A 15440-nucleotide genomic window follows, 5' to 3' on the forward strand; every position below is an offset into this window, starting at 1 on the left:
AAAAGTAAAATGGTTAAACTTTAGCTAATCCTACATTATATTTGTGATTAGTGAGAATCTTTGAATTTATTCGTTTACACTAAGCTTCAAGGATATGAATTCAATTACACATGCGATTAATGGGAAAAAACGAAAAAATTGAAAATATTTTCCATTATTCAACTCAAAAATAGATAAATATATCTTATTCGTAATCCAAATTTGATGATATTAATTGATTACAATTGCTTGTAAGTAATAAATAGAGCTACTGAAAGCTTTACAGATAAGCTACGCACAATTTTTTAGTATGACAGCCATCATTCCAAAATGCTGGCCAAATGTTTGGTTTTCCCCCCATTTTCTATGTTAGTATGTTTCATTATTAGTTTGAAAGTTCAATCTATAGACATTTATTAAATCACCTCGCTGACATTTTCAAGCTCAAATGCAATCATCCGATTGGGGTCTTGTCCCCATATGTTGTTCGTGTAGCGATTCGCCCTCTGGGACTATTCGGACAAGGGACATTAATAGGAAATCTGCTCAGCATTTTTCCTGGGGACTAATATAAGACGTGATGGAAAAGGAACAAGTTTATGTTTATTGATTTGAGTTTCGGATTGAGTTTCACTATTCTGAAATTACACTGAAATTACTTCAATAGGTTGCTCCTCCAAATTTGTATAGGGTAATATAGATGGTTTGTACTTTGCAGTCCAGTCAGACATATTCCATTTTGATCGAAAAAGAGTTATGTATGTGACATGGGTAAACTAAGCACGAGCAATTGAATACTGCAGTCAGAATTGTCCTGTCTTGTATCGTTACGAATATAAATAGAGACATAAGCCTCTAAGGGGCGTATGGCTCTTTTTTATCATGTCTTGTTGCAATTCAGAATGTCAGAAGAGGATTATCTTATGGAGCTATAACATGGGGACCTGCCATTTATCTCCTTATTTAGTCAAGGAAAAAGGAGATATACGCCATAGAATGGAATAATTTTGAGTTGGCTCGGAGTACTTGAATTCAATTTATACCACTGAAAAGAGCATATATTTCCTTTATCCCTATCAGCCGATATCCCTATTAGCCACCACAGCTATTAGCTCATCCTTCAGAGCCACCACAGCCGAGAAACTTTTTTTTCCCGTTTTTTCGCTCTTCTGAAAAGTTCCAAAAATGGATGTCGCATTGTTTAATGTCGTTTAATGTTCGCGTTGTTTGTTTTAATCACAGCTGCGTTGTTTTATGCCAATTAAAATAATGAAAATTCGTGTTTAACTTGGAAGCTGGTTGAGAAAATTTTCAGGCCAAGTATTTTTTCCTCAAAATTATAAATTTTAAGACAAAAGTTTTATAGAACAATCACTTTTTCATTTCATACTCTCTTGCAGGCATGCTTTATTGTGTTTGTGTATGGGGGGGGGGGGGTAATGGTGGGAAGCACTTTTTACAGAAATACAGTAAAACCTAGGAAATTTGAGCGGGAGGAAGGGGCCCGAGTTCTATTCCTGGGTACGTCCCTGCTGTCCTGGTACAATTTTTTGGGAAGATACAGTAAAGATTCATAAATTTTGACAATATGGCCAATTGTCTAACTAAAGATTGTATACCAGAAATCTGCAAACATAGGCAGATTATAAACAACATGTGATCAATTGTGCAAAAACTATTGATGTTTCGACAGAGGTACGAGTCTCAGAGTCTCCAGCTTTCATGCCTGCCTGGCTATGGTTATCAAAACGTTAGGTATCAGTAATTTTCTATAATGACATATACTTTCTTCAAAATGTTGCAACCAAAACTGACATGATTGGACCTTTAAATAAGGAATTCCTATAAATATGAATGTTTCTTTCTGCAAACATGTATATTTCGATCAACTTTCAAACCGTTTCGATCTTTTCATATGCTTGGTTGTGCTTATGTTGGATGGGCGATCGATCTTAGAATCGTTCCATAGGCGGAACTTAAAAGCTACTTTTCTTCCCCTGTCCAGAGTCACTTATCCAAAAGAACGATTCTGGAAATCAATCACCATTGAATTAATCACTCATGAAACAAAAATCAATCAGTCACATCAATCTTCTTTTCTTTTTTTAACTTATTCTATTGTATATTTGGTTCCTTCTTGCTTTCAGTTGTTTCTTAAGTGTATTGTTTGAAATTACAGAGATCTTATTCACTTTCAACGTAGATATTCAGATTTATTTTTTCCCTTTTTTGATTACAGGTCTGGAGGAATATGGGGGGGGGGAGTTGAAAAAAAGGGCTATGAAGAGGGGCTTATGGCCCTTCAGTAACTCCCGACTCTTAAGAAAAGCCCAAAAACTCCAATCGATTTTCTTTTTACTGTTGAGTGAGCCCCCACAGCCTTCAACAAAAAGTTGAAGCTTCTACGACCCAAAGGCGCATTGAGGGTTTTCAATGCCCGTGTACAATGTTGATCTTAGTAAAAACCAACATTGTTTTTTCCACCAATCTTGTTGGAAAAACCACCCCCTAAAAGTCAAGAGGTCTTAATGAAAATCACATCGTCAGATTCAGCGTATCCGAGAACCATATAATAGAAGTTTCAAGCTCCCACTTGCAAAAATGTGGAATTTTGTATTTTTTGCCAGACGAAAGATCACGAATGCTTGTTTATATTTTTTGTAATTTTTTGTTTGTTTGTTTTCCCCAGGGGTGATCGCATCGAACCGAAAGTCCTTGAATTTCCGGAAAGGGTTCATTTGAACGGAAATTAAAAGTTCTAGTTCCCTTTATAAGTAACCAAAAAAATTGGAGGGTAACTAGACCCCCTCCCACCCCCTTTTTCCTCAAAGTTGTCCGATCAAAATTTTGAGATAGCCATTTTGTTCATCATAGCTGAAAAGCCCAGAACTATGCCTTTGGAGATAACATAACCTCGACAGCCCCTGAGGAAAAGTCTTTAAGTTATACTTAATAAGGGTTTTATTTACATTAAACAAATGAATACATCAACTGCCAGAAGTAAACTTGTTTTGGCTATACACCCTTCAAAAAAACCCTAATATTTACATCGCTATCAACAATAGAAAATAATAAACGTATAGGACTTACGCATAGTATTTGTTATTGGGAAGTACGCATACATTTTTCTGGTGGAGGGGGGGCCAGAAGTTGCCAGAATTCCTATACGAAATTCTTTTTATTGATTTTGCTTTCTATTTGCCGACTCAATTTTACATGTGGAGATGTTAAGGGGAATTGTCTGGGAGGAAGTTTTTACCGGGCTGGAGTTGTCTGGAGTATCTTTCCATAGAAGGGAGGATTTTTTTTCACGGGAGAAATTAGGCCATTAGAGAGTAAATGAAAGTGCACTAAGAAAATTTTTCACCTGGAACCGTCCGCAACAAATTTTTCGGAGGGAATCTTCAGCTAGAATGGAATTGTCTGGGAGTAGTTTTCCTGGAGGGGGGGGGCAGGGATTTTACGTGGGAATAATTTTCCAGGGAGGGATTGTCCATGGGGAGAAACAATTTTCTACGGAGGGGGGGGCGTAGATTTCCCGGCATTATTTAAAAACGATCAAAAATTAAATAAAGTCAGATTTTTTGTCCTGATTCTTTAAGAATGACTCCTGAAACACAAGGGCCGTTTAATGAGAATAATAGGCTTTTTTTTTTAATTCAGAAAGACTTTAGCGCAAAGAGCGAGGTATTGAGAAGGGGACAGGCCCCTCATATAATTAATAATTTTTGTTTGTTCTAAGTTTTGATGCTGCTTCTTACTTTCAGTTGAAAAAACGTGCATTTTTTTATTTACTAAGAATCTAGACGCAGTCCTACCATAAATGTTGTCAACAATTATTAAAGATAAAGTATGTAACGGGAGCAGAAGGAGCTGACTGTATTTATTATTGATTTGTGAATAAATATGATAAATACAAGGTCTTATCCAAGGCGGTTGGTTAGGGGGTAAGACCCCCTCCCCCGAAATGTTTACCCGACTCTTCGAAGCCCACCAAAATGAATATAAACAAATTTTTTATGTTTTTTTAAAGTTTATTTTGTAAACACCCCCCTCCCTCCTTGAACAAAATCCTGTATACGGCTCTAGGGAGTAAGACCCCCTCCCCCGAAATGTTTACCCGACTCTTCAAAGTGCACGAAAATGAATATAAACAAAGTTTTTATGCGTTTTTAATGTTTATTTTGTAAACACCCCCCTCCCTCCTTGAACAAAATCCTGTATACGGCTATATATATATATATATATATATATATATATATATATATATATATATATATATATATATATATATAATATATATATATATATATATATATATATATATCAGATAAGATTTATTTATCATCAATTAATCATACAAGAAAATACATTGTGCTAGTCCCCCAAAGGCTCCTAGGCCTGTAATGGAGGGGGAATACATACCGTTTAAATCAAACACTAAATCAATAGAAAAACACTAAAATAGGCCTACATTGAATAATCCAATCAATACATACAATCCAACCACAACACTCCTAATCCCCCTCGAAAGGCTCCATGGCCAGGGATACAAGGGGAATGAGAAAAAAAAAAGAAAATACAATATATCCAAACAACCATAAAAAAGAAATCAATCGCCAAACCACATATAAAATTAAAAAGAGACCATACCTAAGGCCTGGGAGTCATAGCGCAGAGAAGACCACCATAAAACAAAACTAAAAATTCAGGGGACATCAACTCCACAAAAAAAAAAAAAAAACTATTATATATAAAAACTATAATATATATATATATATATATATATATATATATATATATATATATATATATATATATATATATATATATATATATATATATATATATATATATATATATATATATATATATATATATATATATATATATATATATATATATATATATATATATATATATATATATATATATATATATATATATATATATATATATATATATATATATATATATATATATATATATATATATATATATATATATATATATATACATATATATATATCATATATACATATATACATATATATACATATATATATATATATATATATATATATATATATATATATATATATATATATATATATATATATATATATATATATATATATATATATATATATATATATATATATATATATATATATATATATATATATATATATATATATATATATATATATATATATATATTTTTAGTTTTTTTTTACAGAATATATAATTTTTTTATTCTGTTTGGACTAGATTTGGATTTGATCACATAAAAATTTCAATTTTCTAAATAAATATTCAAATTTTATTAAGAAGCACAAGAAGACATAAGGATTAAATGAACAAATTTAAATAAAAACCTCGTGCTTTGTCTATTTATTTAAATTGCCTTTATTACTTTATGTCACGAAATATCAGTCATGTTAATTGTAACGAGAAATGTATTTCAATTTGTTTGCATTCTCCATATGGACGCACTGTTTCTTTTTCCCAGCTTTCGATAATGGTTATTTTTTAAATTGATTCAAACCTCCTATTTCTGTATACACTAGCTTCAAAGAGGGCTGACAAAGAACATGCAGTTTAATTTTTCAAGAAACCTTTGTGTACATACAGTAGGCTGTACAGGTGGATCAATAACAAATAGGCCTATAAAGTGTATGGTTTCTGGAACTATTACAACTACTGAATAGGTCTGGACAGATTCAAATCAGTTTAATTGTAGGAAGTCTACACGTTCCTGGCAGTGGCGTAATTTCGTCCAAATCCTGGGGGGGGGGGGCAAAGTTGGAGCCAATTTTTCCAAATCAAGTGAAAATGACAGTAAAAACTGAAAAATAAGCCATTTGGTACCATAAAGGTACTATTTAGTACTATAAAGGTACTTTGGTGCAAGTGCATTAAACTAATTTTTTTATATACTGTATATGAAATGTCAAACTGGAGATGCTACAGATACCGGGACAAATACTCGCCAGACTGGTTATTTATAGGTTACGTATTTAATATATGGTATGCTTTACCCCCCCCCCCTTAATGTGCAAATACCTATTGGCGACACGAATGGCTCTCCATGACAATACAATGGTTTTGGTCGCAAAATTATACATTTTATTCTCTTCTATTCTACAAGAAGCTGCTCGATTTCGCTGATACCAGGGTTGCTGGAATTCTATATTCATTGCACAAAATTTTATACTTTTTCCGTGAAAAAATAAAATTCGTTTGGCGGAAAAAGTTTCAAAACCACTACTGGGCGGGTTAGGGATTAATGGCTGCCTGATCAAGAGGTTACTCAAGATGTCGGTACTTGTCTAAAATATAAAACACATTCGAGAACTCGTATTGCTAATACCCAGATTTTTACGCTGTCTATACCAGGCAATAACCTTCGGCTCGTTGAGAAACCACAATATAGCTTTTTTTAAAATTAAACATTTAGTTGGTATTTTGGTTAGGTTATGTTAGGTTATTTTAGGTTACGCACTCTGCCCCCCCCCCCTTCCATAATTCCTTGTGGTAGTTTTCGTAATTTTGTTACTAAAGCATTTTATTTTCATCATTTTTTGTTTTATTTCATTAGCATTCAAAAAAACTTCACTTCTCGAGTGTGTTTTGTATAATAGACAAGTACCAATATGTCTTAGCCACCTAGGTATGTCGATTTTATTTTGTTTCTCTATGGATCTGAATTACAACTTTTGCATTTATTCACTTTTGGGAATAGATTGTCAAAACTCTTAAATCTAGGTGGTTAAATCGCAAACATAGAAGTATTGGGCATACTTAAGAAAAGTTCTATGAAAGTCACTCTTTGCCGATAGCCTTTTCCACCAACGGCAATAAGTGTCAATCGATAGCAAAGAATTCAAAGTAAAGTTTCACCTACTTGACAAACAGGCGTTCTATCTCTTCCTCGATCAATTAAGCTTCGAAAGGCCAAGAGGGGCAAAAACAAGGAGTTTTATTCCATTCCTCTCCCAAACAGTTAGTGATCCAAAGAGAGGAATGGGTCTTTGATTGCCAAAACTGGTGAAATATGTTACAATCTGGGTGCAATAATTCTCTTGCTTGGGACATGGTTTCCCCATTACAGAACCAAGAGTGAAATCTTATAGTCGACTCTCATTGGCTGACATTAAGACAGAGAGGCCAATCAATAAAGAAGCTGCCTCCATGTTTCTCAAAGAGGTTGGAAAAATTTCTGGAAAGAAATTGGTTTTATGAATGTCATAACTTCAGTCTTAACCCTAAACAACTGGAAGTCGGTTGAAGTTCAGCGAGTAAAAAAGTTTCGCTTGTATTTATTGTACACAAAACGTGAAACAAACAATTCAACTGCTTAATCGGCCTTCAACACTTCATTCGTGGCTTATAAGATAATCAAATCCCGTTTAATTAAATATAACTAAATCCAGTTAAACAATATTAATAAGAATCTAAAGATAAGGGCAGAACTTTGTCAATGTGAATTTGAAATAACAAATTTGTTGTCTTCTTAAAACAGCGTTGAAAAGCTTTCCGATCGAGAAAAGTGCTTGAATCTGAATAGTGTATTAAAAGGCTTCTATATTTTTGTGTGGGCCCCTCTAGCACACAGACTAGGTATTGGATTGAAACTTGGAGAAGACGAAAGAAGCAAAAATTGTGCTTACGTCTTAAATCACAACACTGTCAAACACTGACAACACTGTCAACACTAACAAAGTTTCACTGTCGCTTTTTAAACCCTTGACATTCATTATAAGCAATCCAGCCTTGGAATAAGATTTACCATCATTTGTATTTACTACGGATACCAATTGCAAGGATAGAATTGACCTCTAGATTCTGAAAAATATCTTCCCTTTTGCATGTTTGGAAAATTATAAAAATATCCTTGCCCCCCCCCTCCAAAGTTGGCACCACTGACTTCTGGTAGGTTTTTATTGATAGAAGATATTACTTTTTTCTTTTGATTAAACTGTTATATTTTCTTGGCTAAAAATGAAATGAACGTTTTCAACTAAATCTAGAAATCATTAGACGAAACTTTGGCAAAAGAAATTTGGTACTTATGCATTAGCTGGTATTCACGAGATATACTGTATAAGGAAATGCTAAAGGATACCTAGTCAAATGGGTATCTGTCGATAGAGAAATGGATTGTAAAGCGTGGTTTGTCATTGTGTTTACAATGTTTAAACTATTGTTTTTGGTGGTTTAGGCGGAAAAAAGGTACCTAGGTTAGGTTACGTATTTAATATATGCTATACTTTACCCCCACCCCCCTAATGTGCAAACATATAGTCCAAATTTGTTTCTAAACTATTATATCTTCATCATATCTTGTTTTATTTCATTAGCATTAACCAAACTTGATTTCTCGTGTGTGTACAAGCTAATGCATAAGTACCAGAAATTTTTACTACATTTTCGTTTGCTTATTAGCCGCTGTAACCTTTTATTTCAGTTACCACTAAGGCCAGAAATTCGTCAAAGTGAGTTTGAAAAAAGAAATTTGTCTTTTTCTTAAGACTGCATTGGAAAACTTCCCGATCGGGAAAAACTCTTTAATTTGAATAGTATATTATTAGGCTTGTGTACTTTTGCGCGAGCCCCTGTAGCACACTCATTTTTTTGGAATAAAACTCGGAGAAGACGGAAGAGGCAAAAATAGTGCTTAGTTCTTATAATATTTATTTCTGTAATCATAACACCATCAGTCCACATTAATCTTTGGAAAGTTGTCTTACGGATAAGCACATTAAAAAAAAAAAAACTGTTGATTCAGTCTGAAGTAAATCTAGTAAGCATAAGTTTTTATTCGCGTCACTGGGCTATAGCTTCAGAAGTGAAAGCTGATTCTCTCTTTTTTCATTAAAGCAGTTGAATAGGATAAATCACTTTTTGAAGATAGCAGTGACAGAGGGGGTTGTTTTTGTCTTGCAACATCATACACTCATTTTCACACAATAAGAGTGACATGTGTTCACAGATTTTTTGCTTTTCCTTTCCCTCCCAGTCGATGATGTAGCTCTCGGCTGAGTTGCTACAAAACACATCAATTTTCATTATGAATACAATGACGTGAATCCGATGATTATTCATGAAAGCTGAGTTTGCAGTTACAAACTGAGGTTAAATATGACGATCACTATCATTACAGTTTAAGCCCGCGATTCCCAACGTGGAACACAGGCCCCATCGGTGGGGCATAACAACGTTTTGATGGTCATTTATAGGACATGCATCCTTCGGGTGACTGTAGTCTAGAGCCCTAATTCTGAAAAAAAAAATTCTATGTGAATGAGCGGATATTTATATGTACTTAAAGAGCAAAAGAGATACATGAATATACATGATAATATTCCAATGACGTCAGGCATTGTATGAAAGCTGCAAAATACGCGCAAAATTTTGAGTAACAAAATTTAAATATTACGAGGGGGGCGAGACGATTTTAGAAATACCTAGGTAGGGTATGGTCCAGAATCGGTTGAGAACCACTGGTTTAATACGTTTGTATTCGTGAAGCTCGTGGAAATGGTTATCGATCGATACAGTTCCTGTGAAGTGCTCTATTTACCTATTTTATATACTTGGCAGATTAATCAGTTCTAGAGAGTTAATTATTCTCTCCAAAGGGGGGGGGGGGGGTAAAAAAAACTTTCGTTTCTACTCTGGAACATGTGCATAGGCAAGGAGCTTCTAGTCTGCTTACTCGAAAAATCGCATTATTTCTTAAACGACGGTTTCCATATTTTTCATATGGTCATGCCAGAATTTACCAATAGGCTCACTAGGTCCGGGCCTAGGGGCGCACAAAACCAGGGTGTGCAAGAAATTATCACTGAGTAATTTTTTTTCTTAGCAAAAACTGGACTGATTTATCGGCTGCACTGATTTATCGTGCTTTATCGTGAAAGGGCCAGGTGTATTCCGCCGCCGCGCTGTTTATTTACAGAAAAGTGATTTTAAAACAACACTGTAATTCTGCGACGACTTATAAACTGTCAGATATCTCCCACGAATGACAGTTGAGAGTTCGGCATCACCTCTCTCTTTCATTACTTGTGGCTCATCAGTTGCGTTCTGTTCAGTGCTTGCGCTATCCCCGATTTTTTTTGGATTTCCCTGAAAATTTTGCAAAAACAGAGCGGCAAAAACACTTAGGCCTAGAAGCGTCAAAGCTTTAAATTCGGCCCTGCGTATGGTTTGCATGTTTCTTGCTGGTTTGACAAATCCCTTTCCCAACCAATTCCCACTTATGGACCTTCTTCCGGTTAATTATTCAAATGACCGTTTTTATTATCAGGTGTTTAAAATACAAATATTAGTAGAAATGAAGAGAAAAGTGTGAAATTTTGGCTTATGTGGGGATTGTAATATCTAAAATTTGGCCATTACATTTTGGGACATTAGAAAGATCGAAATCAGAAGAAAAAAGCAAGTGTTGCATTGTCGCGTATTTTTTGGTCATCGGCAATAGTGTCTCATTTAAACATCAAGATCAAGAAGTTCTATTTTGAAGTCGAAGCTTCAGCAGGCTTGAAGTTCATGTATTCAAGAGGTTCATGCTTTAGCATGCTTTGTACCTCATGGCACGGACGTACGTAAGAGGTGGGTATGGGAACCTTTCCCCTATCAAACCCTTAATTTTCATGAAATTCCGGGTACTTCCTATTAAAATTATCAAAAAATTATCGTTTTATTATTGCACCCCCAAATTTTTTAATACTGCCTCCTCCCACCAAAAAAATACTGCGTATGCTCCTTTCACATGGTACAAGTTCCAAGCCCTTTTGAGGATAATCCCCACTTTTTATGGCATCAATCACTAGGTCATTTACCGTTTCTTATCAAACTCTGGAAAATTCTTGTCTTCTGTGTGGCCTGCTCGTACAGCTGGTAATTATCTAATTGCTAAGAAAAGTGGTATATTATCAAGTAATTATTGAAGCCACGAATCTTGAATTATGAAAAATGCCTTTGTAACTAAGCCTTCTTTTTAATATCAGCCTCTTTTGCATTTAGCTAACGAAGATCATTTTGAAGTAGGTGGTACTGATTTCAAACCCCGACAGTTCCAGCCTGCCTAGAGAGATGATTTACTCGGCAATCTCGCTGTCTGTCTGAATGGCTCCTAATTAACTCTTATTTTAAAGTCAAACACATCATTTCTGGCTCATGGTTGGCTATCAGTAAGCTACTTTAATTATAAATTCATATATTGTTCCTTCATAAGCCCTCCGTGATTAGAAGCAGGGTTCGTTCTGGTTGGCTGATCTCAGGTAATATGTACAAGGCATTGAGTTAGCCCTGTTCTGATTTAACACTTTTTGTATATTTTATGACGGCTAGAACTAAGCACCACAGATAAGAATATTCTGGTACTTTTAGCTTTTATAATATGCCTAACTTGAAAGCGTAACAAATCATTTGGCAAGATGATCTAATAAAAGCCAGATAAATAGCTTTTACGGTGCATATGGCGAGATTCATTTTCCTCATTAACACTTTACCTTAGATCTTAGTGCCTCCAGAGGCACAAAGGGCGTCAGTGAATAGCCTCCAGTCTTCCCTCAAGTTGGCCGCTGCGTAGATACCCTCCTACTCTGGCATGAGACTCGTCTGGAGGGCAAATCTGTCATGTTCGTACGTTCTACGGAGCGTGTTCATTCAACAATCTTATCCGGGGGCTGACGTGAGTTGTCGTCAGATTGAGATATTTAGATCCATGGCTTTTCGTTGACGCTTCTTTAGCGGGCTTTGTTTTACGGGGATAGCTTGCTAGGCCAACTCCCAAACCTCCTCCTTTTCCAGGCTTGGGACTGGTCGAAGAGAATCGAACAACTATCTTCAGGCGTGGTGTCATTAACACCTTCAGGGGTAAACTAAATACCAGGGTGAACTTGAATACCGCTTTAATATGTTTTCCTTAGAATTATACCTTTTCAAATTATGAACCGTATCGCAATGGCCACAAGAAACAAACAGATAAACTTTACTATAGGGGTATTTATCCTTCTAATTTAGCAAAGAAAATCATTCAGACCAAAAGATCTTTCCCAGATACATGCTTCTTTTCATAGTCTCCTTAATTTTTGGGGAAAGGAGATTTCTCCGGCTCTAAAGAGTAAAGAAATACAAAAGACTAATCTTTTATAATATATCCTTTCTGACAAATGGGAAACTTCTGTGGCATAGAAAATTCAAACTATTGATCTGCCAGTAGCAATTGCAGAGGAGGCTAATGTAAAATAAATAGCAACGAAAACCACACTGTCTTTCCATCATAAACATCAACAACAAGAAGAACAATAGGGAGTTCTTTTCGCAAGACATCTAAATTCTATGTTTGAATGAATATTTCGACCCTATGTCCAAGGGCCGTCCTCAGCCAAACATAAATATATAAATGAAAGAATATTTTGCATAATCTTTTGCTGAAGGTCGAAATATTCATACAAATATAAAATTCCGCTGTCTTGCGAAAAGAACTCCCTATTGTTCTTGTTGTTGTTGATGTTTACTAATGTAAAATATATTCGATCTAATTAAGGAAATGTGAAGTTTAGCCTACCAGTGATCATTTGCATCAGTACCTAGTAATGCGGATTAGCCAAACAATTTATGCACGTGAACCGGGGAAATGCAAGATGGTAACACAACTTTAAATGTTTATGGGCAAATTGAAGCTGTGATTTTAGTAATTTGAACTATCTGGAATTCATCTTGCCTTGTATTTCCTGTTAATGCTTATTGTACCAAGGACATCAAAATGAAAACATAGATTTGTCCACTGACCCAATCGTGGGACTACTCGCTCCTGAAAACTACGATCTCCTAAGGTTTTATGGGGTTGTTTTTGAGTTTTTGAGGTAGATCCACCTTTTTGTCAGTATTGCAACGCTGAGCCGTGAAAATAATGTAAGAAAAAAAAATTCAAAAAAATTCAAATGTTAACAATCTGTTGATTCCCGAGGGGGGCTACACTTTCAAAAAAGAAGCTTATATAATTTTAAGCTGTTTAGTGCCATATGTTTTTAGCTGATTTATACTGATTCTTAGACCATGTTTATTTTTTTTTTATTGGCACCATCTATTATTTAAAACTGCATAACTACATATGGAGATTAATTCTAAAAAATTGAATTCCTGTTTTTTCCCCTTATTTTTTAAGACAAATATGTATGTAAGGTCCTTGCGTCAAATTTTAAGGCATATGATTGTGTAATTTTCCACCTCCCAAAAAATAATTTTCACTGTCCTAGGTACTTTATAGCCCTCTTTACTATGTAGTCTTGTCTTTTTTAAGGATCGTTCGAAACAAAGCAGCTGAGAAAGCTAAGGGAGTTGGGGGTAATAGCAGCGGCTCATGCAGTCCCACTGGTCTTTCACAAGCAACTTCAGTCATAACCCATGGATCTTCTGGCCATCCCGGACACGGCCCTCATGACAGGCCTGGGTCTTATAGTATAAGTGGAATACTCGGAATAACTCATACAGATCCTAATGGGAACATCAAAAGGAAAAGAGAAGAAGGTATGTTTTTTAATGAGACTTTAATTGAAACGGGTCATTTTCTAGTCTGTCAAATCTATCTTAAAACGTTTTATCTTTTGGCAAAGTATTATCTGGTCGAGAATTTAATTCATGATAAATATTTTGATTTTGTAAAAAAATATTTGAGATCTTAGTATTTTATTTTAGCCAAACAAATGACTAAGATCCTTGGCTGTATCTAGGTAGGGGGTTACCTGATTTCAACCATCAATCCTCCCTAAAATTTTTGTCTAAAATTCATACAAAAAGAATAAAAATACATAAAAACAATCTTTTGAACATAGAAACCTCAATAATCACTTGTTCTTTTATACCCCCCCCCCCCCAAAAAAAATATCCGAATACCGCCTTGCCAAGAGCATAGTGTTTTGAGTGGTGGCTGCTGCATACATTGGTGAGTCTACGAAAAGTAATAAGTCAAATAAAATAATGGGATCAATTAAGTAGTGGGTCTTTTAAGGTCTTTCAAGTTTTCATGGGGATCGATTTTAGACAGGTATGCAGGAACTGACTTCAAGAGGGATTTGGAATAAAAAAAAGTACAAATTAAATAAAATGTAAAGGGAGCTACTGGTAAAATTGTATAAGCTTTGTTTTCTTTCAGAGGGTAAAATTGCGAAGCTCTTCCCCTATGTATACTTTGCTATCGTTTCTTCGATTTTTGTTTATATTTATTTGTATTAATGTGTTTTTTCGTGAAATGTGCTAAAAGGAATACCCACTTAAAGCACTTTTAGAATCCACAAAAAAAACAATAACATATAAATAAAATCAAACCTGGTTTGGTGTTAAATGAGCGATAGTATAGTACCTGAGCCATAGCATAATAAACTTCCCTAACTGTGCATAGAAGTTTAGCACCTCTACTTAAATTAAAATGTAAAGAACACGGTATTTGACATTAAATCTCTACCGGTGGCACTGGTCTCTGTTTCAAGGCCCTTCAGCCAGGGAACCGAATGGGGGGTGGGCTGTGGGTCAACCATCCTGCGCTTTCACACACCCTTCCTGACTACCTTCCCCAGATTTCTCCAGGTACTCATTTAGAACTGGGTTGATTCTGGCTGAACCTGCAGAGTCTTGAACCAGCGACATAAGGACTCGAACCCTCGTCCTCACGGACAAAGGATTTTAAGTCTCACGTGCCAACCACTCGGCTAGGACGAGTGGAAATTAGAATTGCACTTATTGTTTGGCTTCATTATAATTATGCTTCTTTGGGCAACAGGATAAGAGTACCAAATCTTGGACTCCTTTGCAAATTTTTTGGTCATCTAAAGTGATCTTACGAAATATTATGAGAATTAGTGTGAAACTTAGATTTTTTACGTAATGATTGTATTCATGCTTGTTTCTTAGATACAATCTTTTAATTAGTTTATTGTTTAATCAAATAATTAGATCCTCCCAACTAATTGAGGACCCAAATCCTATAGCACATAGTTTAATTATCATTTTAGGGTAGTGAAGCATCAATACACGAGGGAACCCGCTAATCCATGAGATGGCGATTTTTTTTTATCTTTTCAGAACGTTTCTATTTCTGTTAAATATGCAGAAATATATAATTCCATACGTAAAAGTGTCCATGGGCGCCCATAGGCTGAATTTTATGTGGGGGGGGGGGGGGCTTATCTGGTCTAATAGGCACTTCGTTTTGAGTTTATAGGTATATCAAACTGACAATCCACAGTCATTTTTCAGTAAAGCCTAAGTTATGTTCTGGTCTTGAGAAGACATGGGGGTTGTCAGCCCTAGTAATGTTAATTTTCACTCGTTTTGAGTTTGACTCGGCTATTTTTTATAACTTTCTGTTCGTTTTGAGTTTCATTTAATTGTTGATGGTGATTTGTGGTAGTTTTACCCTTCGAAGATTATTTGACTTTATTTCTGCC

The 15440-nt window shown here is 35.1% G+C and overlaps 1 protein-coding gene across 7 annotated transcripts in view; it reads left to right on the forward strand.

The window, feature by feature from the left end:
* Positions 1 to 15440, forward strand: part of sv (paired box protein shaven) — an 87906-nt gene that overhangs the window by 55700 nt on the left and 16766 nt on the right. For all 7 annotated transcript variants that reach the window (XM_089088761.1, XM_089088760.1, XM_089088764.1 and 4 more), the window contains one exon: positions 13298 to 13524. In XM_089088761.1, the coding sequence (XP_088944887.1) occupies positions 13298 to 13524 (227 nt within the window). The remainder of the gene's footprint in view (positions 1 to 13297; positions 13525 to 15440) is intronic.

The sequence above is a fragment of the Artemia sp. Qi Xiang Cuo genome, chromosome 5 (assembly GCF_049724085.1).
Source record: "Artemia sp. Qi Xiang Cuo chromosome 5, ASM4972408v1, whole genome shotgun sequence".
Taxonomy (NCBI): domain Eukaryota; kingdom Metazoa; phylum Arthropoda; class Branchiopoda; order Anostraca; family Artemiidae; genus Artemia; species Artemia sp. Qi Xiang Cuo.